This window comes from Cherax quadricarinatus, chromosome 18 (genome assembly GCF_038502225.1).
Source record: "Cherax quadricarinatus isolate ZL_2023a chromosome 18, ASM3850222v1, whole genome shotgun sequence".
NCBI classification, from domain to species: Eukaryota; Metazoa; Arthropoda; class Malacostraca; order Decapoda; family Parastacidae; genus Cherax; species Cherax quadricarinatus.
The window spans coordinates 14903243-14923747 of NC_091309.1; the positions used below are offsets into that span (position 1 = coordinate 14903243).

The 20505-nt window shown below is 38.7% G+C and overlaps 1 protein-coding gene across 1 annotated transcript in view; it reads left to right on the forward strand.

The window, feature by feature from the left end:
* The window catches only part of LOC128689411 (tropomyosin), a 33245-nt gene that overhangs the window by 8946 nt on the left and 3794 nt on the right, over window positions 1–20505 (forward strand). The window contains exons 3-6 of the mRNA XM_070086496.1: window positions 8702–8763; window positions 10586–10776; window positions 11701–11871; window positions 14372–14523. Coding sequence (XP_069942597.1) covers window positions 8702–8763; window positions 10586–10776; window positions 11701–11871; window positions 14372–14523 — 576 coding nt within the window. The remainder of the gene's footprint in view (window positions 1–8701; window positions 8764–10585; window positions 10777–11700; window positions 11872–14371; window positions 14524–20505) is intronic.

The following is a 20505-nucleotide window of genomic DNA, read 5'->3' on the forward strand; positions in this document are numbered from 1 at the left end:
GATCCCAATTTCAAAAGGGGTCCAAAAAAACAAGAAAGACATTCCTCACTAAAATAACATTTCTGTTCATTAGTCCCCCCCCCACGCCCTCTTACATTTTTTTGATTTTCTTTTAAATTTTTTTCAAAAAATAGAAGATTTACTGTTATGCAGATACTGCATTATGTAGAAATTAAAATAATATCAAATTGTAAAAGAATATTAGACTCCCAGTTGAATGAGGAGCGAGATGATTTGTTTATTTTTAATTTAAAAAATCAAGATTTCTTTTTTGATAATTTCAATTTTTTTTGTAAAAAATCAAAACTTTTATTTTTTTTAATATGTTTTCCATTCTTAAATGAGACCAGAAACTAGAATACCATCATAAATCCCGAGGGAAAAACGGGCAAAGTCCTGTTTTAAACCCAAAACACTGAAAAGTTTTTTTTCCCGGATTCGCAGGTTTTTTTTTATACCGCCCATTGCCTAGCCCCATTCTTTCATATGGGCCCCCAGCTTTCCCTTAGATTTGAAGGCGCTAAATTTAGAATGTAGTTCATCAAAACCCTTTTTGCCGATAGTGGGAAACCCTGAAAGGATTAAAAAGATCTAGGGTATGCATTTTATTTTATCTGTAGTTGTAAAATTTTTTGGATTCTTCCAAAGTTTTTTTTTCTTCTTTTCCCTTTTTTATTTTTTTGTTACAGCCTCTCCTTAAAAAAGGATTTCGCCCCGACCACGAAATAAATTTTGTCGCAAGAAAGGCGACTATAATGGTAGGATTTTGTGTCAGCCATTTTTTGATATTTTTTTAAGTCCCCTTTTGCACCTTTTATAACATTTTGGTATTTTTTTAAATGTTTATACATTATTTACTATATTGAAATAAACAGAATAGGGGAAATCCCCTCTGTTAATTACTGTTTTTGGTATAATTTTAATCGAGAGCCCCCATAAGTCGGGGCGGGGTAAAAGAGTACGCATGAGGAGAGGCCGTTTTATTATTGTATTTGAGGTTTTTCCAGGGAAAAAGGGAAAGAATTCTTCCTCTGTGACCCTTGTTTTCATAAGGGTTAAATGGGAAAAAAGGGCTGTAATTGTTGTCCTGTATAAATTAAAAATTTTAATGAAAAACACTTGTTTTTTTTTTTTGTCACCCTGCCTTAGTGGGATACATGGCCTGTTAAAAAATATATCCTGATATTTAAATTACACAGGGATAAAATCGGATGGTGTCAGTAGATATAAATTAATGAAATTTGGGTTAAATTTCCCTGAGGAGGCAAGATCTTGTTCAAAAAAATATGTTGAAGAAGAAAACCTATTAAAAAATGACAAAAAGATCAAAACCTCCCCTGCTGAATGTGCCGACCGGGGTTCTGAGGTCATACGAATACCAACTAATGCAATGCAGACTTTAACGAGTTGACCCCAAAGCAGCTAGAGAATAAGGTGGTGATTATTTTTCCCTTTTTGGTCTCCGAAATCTTGATGGGAAATAATTGATTATGTTACATTTAAATTTATTATAAAACAGTGTTTAAAATGTTTTCAAAACAGCCACATAGGGGGGATTAACCCAAAAGTGAGTTGAAACTCAAACCCGGGGTTTTACAATCCTGCGGATTGATCCACCAACCATGGTTTTTTTGCAATCATGTCATTACGTTTTTAAAAACCCTTTATTTTTTTCGGTTTCAGCTACAGTTGGCTTCATTGTGAGTTTGAGTTGTAAAGAACATCTCGAACCTCAGTCATTTGGGGGCCCGTAGTGCAAGAGCCAGGGGAGAATTTTATGGGGTGTAAGAGCTAAAACTAACAGACTACTGCTGTTCAAGGTAGATAAGCCTTAAATTTACTTGATTGTAATATTTTTTTTTTGAAAGATTTTTTATAGCTTGATGGTATTTAATTTTTTTTTAACACCCTTTTCTAAGAGGCGGGGTGACTAAAAAAAAAATACTTTCATCATTCAACACTTTCACCATCACTGATAATCTTTTTTCCTAGATAAAAATTTGAACCCCCCCATGCCAAATCTCAAAACCCTCCTTTAAATGCAGGCATTGTATTCCCCATTTCCAGGACTTAAGTCCGCAACCTTTTTCCCCTGTTCCCTACGAATTTTCCCTGCCACACCCCAACAGCTCATCAGGCCCCAAAAAACCTTTCCCCATTCACTCCATCTAACACGCCACATGCTTGGAAACAAGCTCATCGCCCACTGTGGGGCCTCCCCAAACTAGTGGTTAGATTGTTAACCTGCCGCCTGTAGTACCACTGGGTCGTATAAAACCCCAAATTTGGGGGACATTGAGGCCAGAAACAGTTTTAAACCCAGACCATCTTTTTAAAATCTACTGGAAAAAGTTTCACTGACCCCTTCGGTGAATTCCTGGCAGTAGACGATTCCCCCTGACCACCACGTGTTTCTACTGGTCTTAGCAATCCCCCACCACCAGGGTTTATATCTACGGGCCTTAGAAACAGTTTTCCAGACCCCCCCGGGGATACATCTGGCAGTGATAGTATTAAAAACCACCTTAGGAAATCTATCCCAGAGAGTATTCCGACTCCCCTGGGACATTTAAGGTGATTTTCAGATCACGAAAATTTCAGTAAACTGCGGTCCCTGCCTTTCAGTTCCCCGGACTTAGTTACCTGGGGGCCGGTCGGGGCTTGTTTGTGGGCCCGGGACTGTTCCGGGCCCTGGTTGTAGTTTCGGCCGTTTTTGGGACTTCCCCTGGGGGCCCTTTTGGAACCCTGCCTAAAGGGGGTTTTTGGCTGCCCTGAAAAAGACATGGGGGAACAGCCCAGAAAGAGTGTTTTAACAGAAAAGGGGGTTGTGGGACACAAAGGTGGTGTGTGTGAACAGACAAGGTGTCAAATGGACACAGTAGAGATGGTGTGTGAGGAGACAAGGGGGGCCCTGGAACCGGTAGAAAGGAGTGTCGGGGTGACAAGAATGGGTGTCGGTGACACGGAGAGAAGGAGCGCACAACAGGGAAAAAGGGTGGGGCGGAAAAAGGGGCCCATAACACAGAAAAGAGGTGGGGACACTGGGGAAAGTGTTATAATCGGAGTAAGGAGGTGTATAACCGTAACTGGTTATGACTATGTGACACTGATGTCAGAAGGGGTTACCATGTGGTGGGGTAATGAGGTTTTAAAATTATTATTTTAGGATTTATATAAATATTTTTGTAAAAAGTTTTTAATTATAATTTATTATTTACATGTATATAGTATTGTATATGTAGGTTGGTAAAAGCAACCCCCCAGGATACTACGCCCCGCGGGTGAAAAAGGCCTGTGATTTTTTAATGATGGAGGTTTCATGTTTTTGTCTGTCCATAAAATGCAAGATTACAGGCATGTTTTTGCTACTTCATTATTATACACTACAAAAATGTAAATTTATTTATACACACTCATCTGGTTTTCTTTGATTTTATTTTAATAGTTCTTGGTCTTATTAATTTTCCTTTATACCCGGGGGAAGTGGAAAAAAATCTTCCTCCGAAAATTTCCGTGTTTAAAGTCAACAAAAATGGGGGGAAAAAGGGCTGAACCTTTTTCCGAAAGATTACTAAAAAGAATAAAAAGAAGAAAATTAAAAGGGAAGTCTAAATTTGGTGGAGGGGCAGATGATAAGAAAGAGATGATTGGTGTTAAATGAAAGAAGCGGGATGTCCTTTTAATAAAAAAAGCTAAAGGGGGTGGGAGAGTTTCAGGGAGGAAAAAAGGGGATTAGTCGGGGGTTTCAAAAGAGTTAGAGCAAAAGAAGGAGAAATAATGTTAAGGATTTTATGGAAAAAGGGGGACTATAAATGTTTTAAATTTCAAGGATTATGGGAGAAAATAAAGATTGATGTAAAAAGTGGGTTATAAAAATGAACACCTGGAAAAGAAAGGAGAGGAGAGAGAGAGAGGGAAAATTAAAGGAATCGTGGGGAGTTTTGAATCAAGTGGGAAATGGTTTGGGGATTTAATGCTAAAGGGGTAAAAATGTTATAAGGAGTAGAAAATTTTTTGGGGTAAAAAATGGGGACCCTTTTAATTGAGCTAGGGAAAAAAAGAAATTTGGTAATAATAATATTTTTTAAAAAGAGGATAAATAAATATACAAGGTAGATGGTAAGGGAAAGAAAGTAGTTTATTAGATTTATTGGGATAAAATGGGTAGGCTCCAGGTTTACATGTTTATGAGGAACTGATAATGGATCATTATTTAGTTGTAGCACAGAGAGTAAGAGGTAGAGGGGAAAAGGGGAAGGGAACAACAAGAAAGAGGAGGGAAATTTATAAACTAAGGGGGAGGAATTTGGGGGTGAGATATGGACTATTGGCAAAAAGGGGGCTAGTAAAGATGATGGGGGGTTAAGGGGGTTGGAAAGTTTTAAAATGCAGTATTGAATGTGGGGAAGTTTTGGTTAAGGAGGTGGGGGGAGGAAAGGGGAGGTTTGGTAATGAAAGTGGGGGGAAAAAAAGAAAAAAGGATGAGAGGGGTTTTAAAAGCAGGTGAAAAAAAGAGAGGTATATGGAGAGAAAGAAAGGTAAAGAGGGCAAAGGAGAGAATAGGGGTGGGAGAGGGACTGCAAGAAATTTTAATAAAAAAAGAAAAATTTTTGGATGATTTAAACGTTGGCCTAGGATATGGATTTGTATTAAAACAGAGTAGGGGAGAGATGGGGAGATGGAGGTATTGGGTAGATGGGGAAAATTTTAGGGAAATTTAAAAGTTAAGGAAGAAAAAGAGGGAGTAATTTAGCACTGGTCAGGAGGTATACCATCTTTTTGATGAAGAAGACAGAATTTAAAGGGGGGGAGGAATTGGGGGATTACGAAATGAAAGGGGGGAAAGAGCTGGAATTTATGGGATCATGAAAATGTTAAAAAAGGGGGGAAAAGTGTTTGGTGGCTGTTTTTTTTTAATAAATGAGGAAAGGGAAGGGAATGGGATTGGGGGGATTATAGTCCTTTATATAAAGGAAGGGGACAAAAAAGACTGTAAAATTATAGAGGAATAAGCATGAGATACCAGGGAAAATTTGTAGGGGTTTTAATTGAATTAAGGGAAGACAGAATGTGGGTTATGATAGGGAGGTTTTAGAGGGGGAGGGATTGTAGATGGGGGACATTGGAAGCAAAATGGAACAGTTTTGATAAAATAGGGGAAATTTTATTGCATTTTGATTTAGAAAAGGAAAGATGGGGGGGAGGGAAAAAATTAGATGAAAGTATATGAAAGGGGGTTTAAAATTTAAAGTGTAAAGAGTTTTTTTGAGGATAGTGAGGCTAGGTTAGGGGGGTAGAAGAGAGGAGACTACCCGGGAAAAGAGGTTTAGACAGGGATTTTAATGTCACCATTTGTTTAAATATTTATAAAGGGGTTTTAAAGAAGTAAATCTAGGGGTTTGGGGGAGGGGGGATTAAATTATGGGAATCAAATTAAATGGGGGTTGACAAGTTACTTTTAATATGTGCTTATGGGAGATTCAAAGAAAAATTTAAAAGGGTTTGTGGAGAGTTTGGGAATGTGTAAAAGGGAGAAAGTTGAAAGGAAAATGGAAAAAAGGGTGATGAGGGTCAAATGATTTAGATAAAGAAAAAAATTTGGGTATCAAATTGGGGGGGAGGAGTATGGAAGAAGTGAATGTTTTGATACTTGGGAGTTGATGTGTGGGGGGTGGATTTTGAAAGGGTGAGGTTAATCTAGAATTTTATGAGGGAAAAAGGTGAGGGTGCTTGAGGATAGGGGGGTCAAAAACTTACTATGGAGGCAAAGAAGGAAAAGGGGAAAATATAGTAACCAACACTCTTTTATGTAAATTGGTGGTAAAAAGCAGCAAAGGCGGTTGGGGGAAGGGGGATGTCCTGTTTAAGGGTTGGGAAAATAGAAAAATTGGGTGAAATTGGGGAAGAAAAAAGGAAGTCAGAGGGGGAGAAAGGGGGTTAGGGGTTTTCATTTTGAGAGAATGGATCAAAGTAGAATGACATGGGCATATAAATCTATGGGAAGGAAGGGGGGGGGTAGCCCCGAAGGGGGGTTTGGGGGAGGGGGGAAAAGGGGGTTTGTGGGGGGGGGCGGGGCTTCAAAAGCGTGCAGAGCGGTTAGATAGGAGAATGAGGGTGGCTTTTGGGCCCCGGGATCTGTTGGGGGTAATAATATTTTGGAAGGGGTTAGGAAACGGTTATTTTTATAGGGACTTAGTCCGGAAAAAGGACAAGTCACAAAGGAGGGTTTGGGGTATTGGATTTTAGGGGTATGTTGTGTATTTTTATATGTGTATGTTTGACTGTTGTATTCTGAGCACCTCTGCAAAAAAAGTATAAAGAGTGTGGTAAAATGTTGAATGATGATGAAATATTTTCTTTTGGGGGTTTTCTTTTTTAAAACCCCGCCTGGGGGGAGGCCGCTTTTGAAAAAAAAAAAATATATATATATTACCAAAAAATAAAGATTTTTTTCAGATTTTAATATATTAAAGATTTTTTTTATTGTAGAAACTTAGATCAAAGATTGTTTTTTTATGATAGTAAAAAAGATAAATTGTTTATGTTTTTCAGTATCCCAATCCCCAACTGCACTAGTATGGCAAAAAAATGTTTTTAACACCCAAACCTCCTTTTACCCCCTTCCCCAACCTTTTGAACACCCCACCCACCTTCCTTTCCCTTTTATTTTTCGCCCCCAAGTCATTCACTTTTTTCCCTTCTTTTGTTCAAAACCAAACCACCTCAAAAAACCCCTTCTTCAGGCCCTGATTAATACTTTTTGTACCCAAGCCTCCAATTTCATTTAATTTTCTGCACAATATTTACAAATTGCCCTTAGACAAACATTCTGCCCCACTGCCTCTCGCCCCTTTTCAACCATGCATCACACCCACATAAAGTGTTTAAACCCTCCTTTGACATTCCTTCATTGCCCCATGGAAATGTTTTTTTTCTCCCAAATACCTCAATAACCACCACCTTTTTTCCCTTTTCCCCTTCTTTGGTTTAACCTATCTTTCATAAACCCATCCATGACAATTCCCCAAATATCTGATACCATCACTTCGTTTATTATATAATTTTGAAAAAAATATCTTAGATGGATTAATGGAAATGTCTATACAGTGGACCCCCGCATAACGATTACCTCCGAATGTGACCAATTATGTAAGTGTATTTATGTAAGTGCGTTTGTACGTGTATGTTTGGGGGTCTGAAATGGACTAATCTACTTCACAATATTTCTTATTTACCTGGAGTTTACCTGGAGAGAGTTCCGGGGGTCAACGCCCCCGCGGCCTGGTCTGTGACCAGGGAACAAATTCGGTCAGTACTGGCACCTGAACATACTTCTGGAGTGAAGAAATATCGTTAACCGGGGGTCCACTGTATTAACGTAATATACGACATTTAATGCGCCCAAGAGATTATTATATGGCACCGAGACTAGAGAGAGACTTAGTGATTTTAATGTGTACCTGCATGCCAGCACAGTGTGTAAGTATATATAGGTACAGGTACACATTTAAAAGTATTTTAAATGTGTACCTGTTATTGCATATTTTAAATGTACAGAGTACATTTAAAATATGCAATAACTTTAAAATACTTGAAATTTGGAAAATTTCCAGACATAATAGAGAGATGTGCTCATGGAGAATGTAAACAAAGTGGGTGGGGCGCACCGTATTAGAAAGACCAGAGCCGTATAGCAAGTTTTGGTCATAATTTGAAATCGCCATGTTAGCTGAATGTAAGGCGGTGCCCTGCTGTACTTTCATTACGTGCTATATCATACCTTGTATATACAGTGGACCCCCGGTTAACGATATTTTTTCACTCCAGAAGTATGTTCAGGTGCCAGTACTGACCGAATTTGTTCCCATAAGAAATATTGTGAAGTAGATTAGTCCATTTCAGACCCCCAAACATACACGTACAAACGCACTTACATAAATACACTTACATAATTGGTCGCATTCGGAGGTAATCGTTATGCGGGGGTCCACTGTATACTCATTTGTCCTCTTTTTCATAAAATATGTATTACTTATTACTAAACCCCTTTCTACATAGTTCAATTAAAGGCTCCCCATTTTCATTTACCTCTGACACCCCAAATTTACCAACTACTCCCTCCACAACATTTTTACCCACTTTTGCATTGAGATCCCCAACCAAAATTACTTTCTCACTTGGTTCAAAACTCTCCATGCACTCAACATTTCCCAAAATCTCTCTCTCTCAATACACTTCTCTCTTCTCCAGGTGCATAAACACTTACTATAACCCACTATTCACATCCAACCCTTATTTTACTCCACATAATCCTTGAATTTATACATTTACATTCCCTCTTTTCCTGCCATAACTTATCCTTCAGCATTATTGCTACTCCTTCCTTAGCTCTAACTGTTAGAAACCCCAGACCTAATCCCATTTATTTCTCCCCACTGAAACTCTCTTACCCTCTTCAGCTTTGATTCACTTAAAGCCAGGACATCCAGCTTCTTTTCCTTTATAAAATCCACAATCATCTCTTTCTTATCATTCGCACAACATCCATACACATTCAAAATCCTGCTTTGACTGTTTTCTTCTATTAGCATGTATTGTAAAAGACAATAAATTTTAATGTAATGAATTATTCACACATTTATGTTAACATTCACACTATGCCCACCTGTGCTGTATTAAAATGTACATATGTATTTTTCAGATAGCAGTGAATGATGGACAGGATATGAACTCACTCTTCACAGGTCTATATTCAAAAAGTCAGTAAGTAAGCAGATTGACTAATGTATAATTACACTCGCAAAGTAGGGTTAAAAAAAAAATCAGTAAAATTCCATTCCTGTCTTTCCTATTGTTACATACTTCTAATATTGAAGAAAGAAATCTCAGTGCAGTGGTTCATCTTTTTATTTTTTCTACAGCTGCTTCTGAGATGAAAAATTTTATTGAAAAGTAGCATCCCTTTCTGTTTTCTCAGACTACTTTCACAACTTGCTCTCAGGAACTTGAGAATTGTAATTTATTTTTATTATCACACTGGCCGATTCCCACCAAGGCAGGGTGGCCCGAAAAAGAAAAACTTTCACCATCATTCACTCCATCACTGTCTTGCCAGAAGGGTGCTTTACACTACAGTTTTTAAACTGCAACATTAACACCCCTCCTTCAGAGTGCAGACACTGTACTTCCCATCTCCAGGACTCAAGTCCGGCCTGCCGGTTTCCCTGAACCCCTTCATAAGTTACTTTGCTCACACTCCAACAGCACGTCAAGTATTAAAAACCATTTGTCTCCATTCACTCCTATCAAACACGCTCACGCATGCCTGCTGGAAGTCCAAGCCCCTCGCACACAAAACCTCCTTTACCCCCTCCCTCCAACCTTTCCTAGGCTGACCCCTACCCCTCCTTCCTTCCACTACAGACTGATACACTCTTGAAGTTATTCTGTTTCGCTCCATTCTCTCCACATGTCCGAACCACCTCAACAACCCTTCCTCAGCCCTCTGGACAACAGTTTTGGTAATCCCGCACCTCCTCCTAACTTCCAAACTACGAATTCTCTGCATTATATTCACACCACACATTGCTCTCAGACATGACATCTCCACTGCCTCCAGCCTTCTCCTCGCTGCAACATTCATCACCCATGCTTCACACCCATACAAGAGCGTTGGTAAAACTATACTCTCATACATTCCCCTCTTTGCCTCCAAGGACAAAGTTCTTTGTCTCCACAGACTCCTAAGTGCACCACTCACCCTTTTCCCCTCATCAATTCTATGATTCACCTCATCTTTCATAGACCCATCCGCTGACACGTCCACTCCCAAATATCTGAATACATTCACCTCCTCCATACTCTCTCCCTCCAATCTGATATCCAATCTTTCATCACCTAATCTTTTTGTTATCCTCATAACCTTACTCTTTCCTGTATTCACTTTCAATTTTCTTCTTTTGCACACCCTACCAAATTCATCCACCAATCTCTGCAACTTCTCTTCAGAATCTCCCAAGAGCACAGTGTCATCAGCAAAGAGCAACTGTGACAACTCCCACTTTATGTGTGATTCTTTATCTTTTAACTCCACGCCTCTTGCCAAGACCCTCGCATTTACTTCTCTTACAACCCCATCTATAAATATATTAAACAACCATGGTGACATCACACATCCTTGTCTAAGGCCTACTTTTACTGGGAAATAATTTCCCTCTTTCCTACATACTCTAACTTGAGCCTCACTATCCTCGTAAAAACTCTTCACTGCTTTCAGTAACCTACCTCCTACACCATACACCTGCAACATCTGCCACATTGCCCCCCTATCCACCCTGTCATATGCCTTTTCCAAATCCATAAATGCCACAAAGACCTCTTTAGCCTTATCTAAATACTGTTCACTTATATGTTTCACTGTAAACACCTGGTCCACACACCCCCTACCTTTCCCAAAGCCTCCTTGTTCATCTGCTATCCTATTCTCCGTCTTACTCTTAATTCTTTAACAGGAATATTTTTGCTGGAAATCTGAGTGTGGAAAATGAAGTACTTAAAAATGTACTATAGTGTGAATTTTTCTCAGGAAACAAATTACTGATCTTCAACAACAGTTGCAAACAGCTGAATTTGAGAAGGTGGTATTAAATGACCGTATTCTCCAGCTACAGCGACAGCTTCGGCGGACTGAAGTTAACCTAGATGCAGCAAATGCTGAATCACTCAAGCTTAGTGTGAAACTGGACGAAATGGCAACGAAGGCTGGCAAAAAGACGAGTGAGTTAATCGTTGTAATGCTGTAGTTCCAGAGTTTTTTTTTTTTTTTTTCTGCTGTTATCAATAATCTTAGGCCCCATGGTCACTTATACAAATAATATAAAAGAACACCAAAAAGTGTGAAGAAACACAAAATAGTTTACAGCGAAGTTCTGGCAGATCGTGTCTGTTTGGTTCAGTGCTGAGCAAATGGTCAACTACAAAGCGGATTTTTTTTTTTTTTTTACAGAACAAAGCGTTCAAGTACCGAGGTTCCACTGTATAATAATGATATACACAATAATGATATAATAATGTATACACAATACAGAGGATTCTCAGTGTGTTTGTAAGTTGAGGACATATTGTACTAGCACATCAGACAGTCATCACTTCTGTACTAGTATTGTTAGGTAAGACACATATGCAACAGTTAGGTATCTTTATTTCGAAACGTTTCGCCTACACAGTAGGCTTCTTCAGTCGAGTACAGAAAGGTTGATAGAAGCAGAAGATACTTGAAGACGATGTAATCAGTCCTACGTCTCACCTCCTGGCACTATATAAAGGCCCCATTCTGTCACTTCTACTTCATATTGTTTCAGACAACGGAACAATGCTCTTCTCCAGACTGAGGGACTGACCACCTCAAAACTTTAAGGGTGATGGACTGATTACATCGTCTTCAAGTATCTTCTGCTTCTATCAACCTTTCTGTACTCGACTGAAAAAGCCTACTGTGTAGGCGAAACGTTTCGAAATAAAGATACCTAACTGTTGCATATGTGTCTTACCTAACAATCTGTCGGTATTTCATACCATTTTAATGTTCATTCTGTACTAGTATGTTCAATATAGTTTTTTAACCTTTCTTAGCTACTTTACTACAGTCTCAGTTAAATTCAATTAGTTACCAACTTTCATTAATATAACTTAAATTTTTAGGTCCTGATTTTAAAGAAGACAAACGGGTTGTTCAGAAAATTCCTGATTTTGAGAAATTTTCACCTATAACAAAAAAATCTCAAGTTCGAGCCCCAGAGATGATTGTTCCACTGAAAGAGAAGCTGGTGGACCCAACTGCCATACAAACAGACAAACAAGTTAAAATTATAAGTAAGTATCTGAAGGATACCACAGTGCCAAATGTTACTAAGAACAGTCTTCACAAAAAAATATTTGCCAAGATTTTGTTTGGAAAAAGATGAATAAAACACACAGAGTTTAATGAGCTTTAATAGGGAACTTAGAGAACACAAAACAACAGTATCTGGTCATCTGACTGTTTTCTTTTGATATGTTTTTAATCCTTTCTGTTTGATACACAATCGGCTGTATTTTTTTTTTTCATACATTTCATGGCAAAGATTTTTTTACAGACTGTATAAACATTTTTGATGGGTTTTGTTATTCACTGATTAATTCTCCTCTTAAATGTAGAAATTAAACTGTCCTCTGCTTTCATATATAAATTTGCATATGCTTGGGCTGTGGTGTTTGTGCTTTAAGAAAACTCAGCCAGTCATTATATTATATTCATGGGCGAGCAATAAACTCATAGGGGTTATACAGTGCTTGTGAAATCAGAGTTAATCAGGTTTGGTCCAAGGAAGAGTAGAGCAGCTCCAATTACTTGGATCAAGAATCCTTCACCAGCATCAAGGCACTTTTGATATTATGATATTCTGGCATGCAGCAGTAATTCATTTATAAAAGCATAGTAATAAGAAAATATGCATATACAGGTCTCCCTCAACATTCGCGTTTTCAATTTTCGCGGGCTTCACACATTCGCGAATTCCCAACTGCCAAATTCCCAGCTGCCAAATCATATTTAAGTTTACCGCCACGAGTCCTTACTACCCTCCCTCTGACCCCTGCAACTGGCAGCCAGCCCTCCCACCACTGTGTGGTGAGTGTTTTGTTTGTTCATTATTTGCTATTAAACTACAGTATAAATAATGTCAACCCATCCATGACTATATTAGAATGGCTATTCGGACAGGTATTGGAAGGTGACATCATGTGTTTACTCTTGAACACAGCAAATAATCAAACATTTCTGCTACTGCTAATAATAATAATAATAACAATAATAATATTAATATAATAATAAATACGATATAATTGAAGAAGGAAATTGTACAAAAATACGAGGGTTGAAGCAGTGGTGGAGGAAGTGGTTGACGCATCGTCAGTGTGGCTTTGTTTATGCTGGAGTGAGTATTAGTCTCCGTGCTCTTCCAAACATTTCACAATAATTCATTGTATTTGGTGCTTGTAGATTGAGTGTGACTGGAGTGGTTGAGGCAGTGATAGAGGCAGTGATAGAGGCAGTGGTAGAGGCAGTGGGTGAGGCAGTGATAGAGGCAGTGGGTGAGGCAGCAGTTGAGGCAGTGGTAGAGGCAGTGGTAAAGGCAGTGATAGAGGCAGTGGGTGAGGCAGCAGTTGAGGCAGTGGTAAAGGCAGTGGGTGAGGCAGTGGTAGAGGCAGTGATAGAGGCAGTGGGTGAGGCAGCAGTGGTAGAGGCAGTGGTAAAGGCAGTGGGTGAAGCAGCAGTTGAGGCAGTGGTAGAAGCAGTGGTAAAGGCAGTGGTAGAGGCAGTGGGTGAGGCAGTGATAGAGGCAGTGATATTTACTAACATATATGTTATAAATAATAATAGTACATTATGAATAACATTTATTATTATTATTATTATTATTATTATTATTATTATTATTAAATGTTATTAATATTAACATGTACTATTATTATTTATAACATATATGTTAGTAAATACCACTGCCTCACCCACTGCCTCTGTCACTGCCTCTACCACTGCCTCTACCACTGCCTCTACCACTGCCTCTACCACTGCCTCAACCACTCCAGTCACACTCAATCTACAAGCACCAAATACAATGAATTATTGTGAAATGTTTGGAAGAGCATGGAGACTAATACTCACTCCAGCATAAACAAAGCCACACTGACGATGCGTCAACCACTTCCTCCACCACTGCTTCAACCCTCGTATTTTTGTACAATTTCCTTCTTCAATTCTATCGTATTATTATTATTATTATTATATTAATATTGTTATTATTATTATTAGCAGTAGCAGAAATGTTTGATTCTTTGCTGTGTTCAAGAGTAAACAAATGATGTCACCTTCCAATACCTGTCCGAATAGCCATTCTAATATACAGTCATGGATGGGTTTACATTATTTATACTGTAGTTTAATAGCAAATAATGAACAAACAAAACACTCACCACACAGTGGTGGGAGGGCTGGCTGCCAGTTGTGGGGGGTCGGAGGGAGGGTAGTAGGGACTTGCAGTGGTGGAGGCAGTGGTATTTAATAACATACATGTTGTTGTTAAGGCATAACATATGTATTTAGTACAGTTTACGATGTTTTCATGTATTTTATGATTGTTCATGGTTCAACAAGTTAAGGAAGCAGTATTGTATTATATTTCCCTACAATATATTGGGGCACCAAACATTCACAGTTTTTCAACATTCGCGAGGCTCTTGTTCCCCTAACCCTCGTGAATGTTGAGGGAGACCTGTATTTAGAAGAATGTGTCAAATTACTGGAGCATTAACACCTCTTCATTTACCTCAGGTACAAACCCTGGAGATCGGGTTGACACCAGCAGCAGCAGAAAGGCAGAAAATCAAGAGAATGAACCCCCACATTCTCAGGAGATTCAGAAGAAACGTATAAAATTAGTTCGCATGACTGAAACTGTTGCTGTTCAAAATAGTGATGGTGAAGTAAGTCTTATCTAATTATTTTTATCCTGCTATCTTTGTAGGCTTAATTGTGTATAATCTTCACATTCTACCCCTCCACGCCTCTATATACATAGGAAATCTAGTCCGCAAACTCAAATAAGTAAAATAGATATTTTATACATGGGGAAGTGGAACAGAATTCTTCCTCCGTAAGCCATGCGTGTTGTAAGAGGCGACTGAAATGCCGGGAGCAAGGGGCTAGTAACCTCTTCTCCTGTATATATTACTAAATGTAAAAAGAAACACAGGCTTGTCAGGTGGAGACAAATTTTTTTGTCTTTTTTTTTGCCTCTGTATATAAGTCACCCTGCCTTGGTGGGAAACAGCCGACGTATTAAAAAAAATATATAAATGAGCACCATTTGTTTGGATACAGTAAGACCAGGAGCTTTTTAATGCAAAAGTACCATAATTAATGAAGTCTAAAGTTAAATATACAGTAAAACAATACATAATTTAAAAAGTTTGTCCAGCGCTTATCCAAGTCTAAGTGTGTATGTTCAAAGTATAGGTTAGGTTAGGTAAGGTTTGTCAGGAAACAGGACAAGTGTTTCCTGGCGCGAATCTTAGTCAGATGATGACCTGCCATTGGAACTTTTGGTCATCTGACCGAGGCCTTCTGCTGGCTTACCGGTCCACCCCTTTAAAAATTATGGTCATTTGTAACCAGTTCATAATCTTCAAAGTATAGTACACTGTACTATATTTATAATTGTTGTAGATTACTTTTAAGTATTTGTAGTAAAATTATAATTAAGCACAGAGAATGCAGACACTACAGCCACAGGAATACATTTATCAGGCTAATCATTTGATATATTGACAGTCAAATATTTCAAACTTGGGTCCTCACCATTTAGTAAAGGTACTGATGATGGCACAGGTTTTCTTCCAACAAACTGGCTATATATGAACTCTCTCCAGGTAAACTCCAGGTAAATATCTCACTGAAGCAGGGTGGTCCAAAAAGAAAAACGAAAGTTTCTTCTCTTAAATTTAGTAATTTATACAGCAGAAGGGGCGACTAGCCCCTTGCTCCCGGCATGATAGTCGCCTCTTACAACACACATGGCTCACGGAGGAAGAATTCTGTTCAACTTTCCCATGGAGAGGTTTTATAGGTGGTTATTGAAAATTAATGCTTTCACTTTTTCTTAAGTGATGTTGATATCATCTGCTTATAATTTGGCTTATTTTGATAGGTTTTATCTTTTAGGGTATAATTTTTTTCTTAATTTTGTGCTATAATGAGTGATTTCTGCTCTGTATCCATATTAGATACAAAGACTTTTAAAATGCAGTTAGTTATATTTAACCCATAAACTGGCCAGACTTCTGAAATTAATATTGCTTTCAGAGTCCACTTTAAAAAAAAATCTAGAAAATTTAGGAAATTGCACAGACATGAAGTTAGCAGTCTGGTTTCAGTTTATGCATTGGCAATTTCACCCACTTCGAGTCCTATTTTGAGCCTTGCATTATTTGATTGAGCACAAGAAGCTGCCCATTCAACTATTACAACTACCCTATAAAGTGAACAGAAATTGGTAATTTGGCCAATTTTACACAAAATTAAAAAATACCAATTTAAAAATAGTTCATGATAAACGATCTGTTGGAGTGTGAGCAGGGTAATATTTAGTGAAGGGGTTCAGGGAAACCGGTTATTTTTATATAGCAGGACTTGAGTCCTGGAAATGGGAAGTACAATGCCTGCACTCTAAAGGAGGGGTTTCGGGATATTAGCAGTTTGGAGGGATATGTTGTGTCTCCTTATACGTATATGTTTCTAAACTGTTGTGTTCTGAGCACCTCTGCAAAAACAGTGATTATGTGTGAGTGAGGTGAAAGTGTTGAATGATGATGAAAGTATTTTCTTTTTGGGGATTTTCTTTCTTTTCGGGTCACCCTGCCTCGGTGGGAGAAGGCCGACTTGTTAAAAAAAAAAAAAAAAATTGTAGATATTTCTGGCACTAAGACATTTCCTCTGTTCATTAATTACGTCCTCAGGCTTCTCCTGAATTCATAATCTAGCAAAAATAGATTTACTTTATTTTCTTCTTTCTTTCAACAAACCGGCCTTATCCCACCAAGGCAGGGTGGCCCAAAAAGAAAAACAAGAGTTTCTCTTTTCAAATTTAGTAATTTATACAGGAGAAGGGGTTACTAGCCCCTTGCTCCCGGCATTTTAGTCACCTCTTACAACACGCATGGCTTACGGAGGAAGAATTCTGTTCCACTTCCCCATAGAGATAAGAGGAAACAAACAAGAATAAGAACTAGAAAGAAAATAGCAGAAAACCCAGAGGGGTGTGTACATATATGCTTGTACATGTATGTGTAGTGTGACCTAAGTGTAAGTAGAAGTAGCAAGACATACCTGAAATCTTGCATGTTTATGAGACAGAAAAAAGGACACCAGCAATCCTGCCATCATGTAAAACAATTACAGGCTTTCATTTTACACTCGCTTGGCAGGACGGTAGTACCTCCCAGGGCGATTGCTGTCTACAAACCTACTACCTAGAATTTACTCTATTTCTTGGATAATAAAATATTACCAGGAATGATTGGTCATGGTTTACAGTATTGCAGTAATTGAATCAGATCTATTAAAAACCCATAAAACAAACTTGGTGGTGTAGGAGAAACCTTATCTGTCCTCAGGAAGATTGAAAAAATTGAATATTTCCACTACTTTGAGCCCAATTTCAAGCTACTTCCTGTCCTGAAATCAAGCAAAATCATCTCTATTTTATTAATATGCCTTCAATTCTATCAAATGATTACCAAGAAATAGCCGATAAAACCATAAAAACCATCCGGAAAATACTTCAGCGTCACTATTGTAAACCAAACACAAGGTCAGGGTTTTTCTTTTTCTCATTATGCACCACATGGGGCAGAATTTTTTTCTTTACTGTGCACATTCACTGCACAGACCCATTCTCTCATATCTAGGTCAAAATTTATTGCTCACAGCTTATCTAAATGAGCTAACCTCATGACATAGAACTATGTGAGGAACCCTGGCCTCAGTGTTGTTGTTCTATGTGGCAGCCACTGAAAGGATTAAAAATAAATTTTAAAAGCATTTCCCCATGAAAAACTAATGTGAAAATTACCAAACAGGGAAGAAATAAAAGAATTAACAGATTTTCTATTCCAAAAGAAAATGCAAATGGTAATTCAATGAAAAATATCCTTATGGGGAAATGTCACCAACAGTAACATTTCCCCATTTTGCACCTTAAATTATACAAATACTAACTTAAAAGAGTAATACTATAAATACAAGTTTACTTATGCATGATACTGACTTGATTTTATTTCTTGAATATAAATTCCATTAATTGGCTTCTATTTGATACTTATTAGTAAATCATTTTCAGAGTTTATGTTTACTAGTGTATTTAAATACAGTGGACCCCCGGTTAACGATATTTTTTCACTCCAAAAGTATGTTCAGGTGCCAGTACTGACCGAATTTGTTCCCATAAGGAATATTGTGAAGTAGATTAGTCCATTTCAGACCCCCAAACATACACGTACAAACGCACTTACATAATTGGTCGCATTCGGAGGTGATCGTTATGCGGGGGTCCACTGTACTTATGTAAGTTATAATTGTATTTTTTTTTTTTTTAAGAAGTCGGCCATCTCCCACCGAGGCAGGGTGACCCAAAAAGAAAGAAAATCCCCAAAAAGAAAATACTTTCATCATCATTCAACACTTTCACCTCACTCACACATAATCGCTGTTTTTGCAGAGGTGCTCAGAATACAACAATTTAGAATCATATACGTATAAAGATACACAACATATCCCTCCAAACTGCCAATATCCCAAACTTCTCCTTTAAAGTGCAGGCACTCAAGTCCGGCTATATAAAAATAACCGGTTTCCCTGAATCCCTTCACTAAATATTACCCTGCTTACACTCCAACAGCTCGTCAGGTCCCAAGTACCATTCGTCTTCATTCACTATCTAACATGCTCACGCATGCTTGCTGGAAGTCCAAGCCCCTCCCCACAAAACCTCCTTTACCCCCTCCCTCCAACCTTTTCGAGGACGACCCCTACCCCGCCATCCTTCCCCTACAGATTTATATGCTCTCCATGTCATTCTACTTTGATCCATTCTCTCTAAATGACCAAACCACCTCAACAACCCTTCTTCAGCCCTCTGACTAATACTTTTATTAACTCCACACCTTTCCACACTCCGAATTTTCTGCATAATATTTACACCACATATTGCCCTTAGACAGGACATCTCCACTGCCTCCAACCATCTCCTCGCTGCAGCATTTACAACCCAAGCTTCACACCCATACGTATAAGAATGTTGGTACCACTATACTTTCATGCATTCCCTTCTTTGCCTCCATAGATAACGTGTTTTGTCTCCACATATACCTCAACGCACCACTCACCTTTTTTCCTTTATCAATTCTGTGATTAACCTCATCCTTCATAAATCCATCTGCTGACACATCAACTCCCAAATATCTGAAAACATTCACATCTTCCATACTACTCCTCTCCAATTTGATATCCAATTTTTCTTTATCTAAATCATTTGATACCCTCATCACCTTACTCTTTTCTATATACATTTATTATTTATTATCACACCAAGGCAGGGTGGCCCGAAAAAGAAAAACTTTCGCCATCATTTACTCCATCACTGTCTTGCCGGAAGGGTGCTTTACACTACAGTTTTTAAACTGCAACATTAACACCCCTCCTTCAGAGTGCAGGCACTGTACTTCCCATCTCCAGGACTCCAGTCCAGCCTGCCGGTTTCCCTGAACCCCTTCATAAATGTTACTTTGCTCACACTCCAACAGCACGTCAAGTATTAAAAACCATTTGTCTCCATTCACTCCTATCAAACACGCTCACGCATGCCTGCTGGAAGTCCAAGCCCCTCGCACACAAAACCTCCTTTACCCCCTCCCTCCAACCTTTCCTAGGCCGACCCCTACCCCGCCTTCCTTCCACTACAGACTGATACACTATTGAAGTCACTCTGTTTCGCTCCATTCTCTCCACATGTCCGAACCACCTCAACAACCCTTCCTCAGCCCTCTGGACAACAGTTTTGGTAATCCCGCACCTCCTCCTAACTTCCAAACTACGAATTCTCTGCATTATATTCACACCACACATTGCCCTCAGACATGACATCTCCACTGCCTCTAGCCTTCTCCTCGCTGCAACATTCATCACCCATGCTTCACACCCATAAAAGAGCGTTGGTAAAACTATACTCTCATACATTCCCCTCTTTGCCTCCAAGGACAAAGTTCTTTGTCTCCACAGACTCCTAAGTGCACCACTCACCCTTTTCCCCTCATCAGTTCTATGATTCACCTCGTCTTTCATAGACTCGTCCGCTGACACGTCCACTCCCAAATATCTGAATACATTCACCTCCTCCATACTCTCTCCCTCCAATCTGATATCCAATCTTTCTTCACCTAATCTTTTTGTTATCCTCATAACCTTACTCTTTCCTGTATTCACTTTTAATTTTCTTCTTTTGCACACCCTACCAAATTCATCCACCAATCTCTGCAACTTCTCTTCAGAATCTCCCAAGAGCACAGTGTCATCAGCAAAGAGCAACTGTGACAACTCCCACTTTGTGTGTGATTCTTTATCTTTTAACTCCACGCCTCTTGCCAAGACCCTCGCATTTACTTCTCTTACAACCCCATCTATAAATATAAACAACCATGGTGACATCACACATCCTTGTCTAAGGTCTACTTTTACTGGGAAATAATTATATACATGTACATATTATTATATATAATATGTACATCTTCTTTCTTTCTTTCAACACACCGGCCGTATCCCACCGAGGCGGGGTGGCCCAAAAGGAAAAACGAAAGTTTCTCCTTTTACATTTAGTAATATATACAGGAGAAGAGGTTACTAGCCCCTTGCTC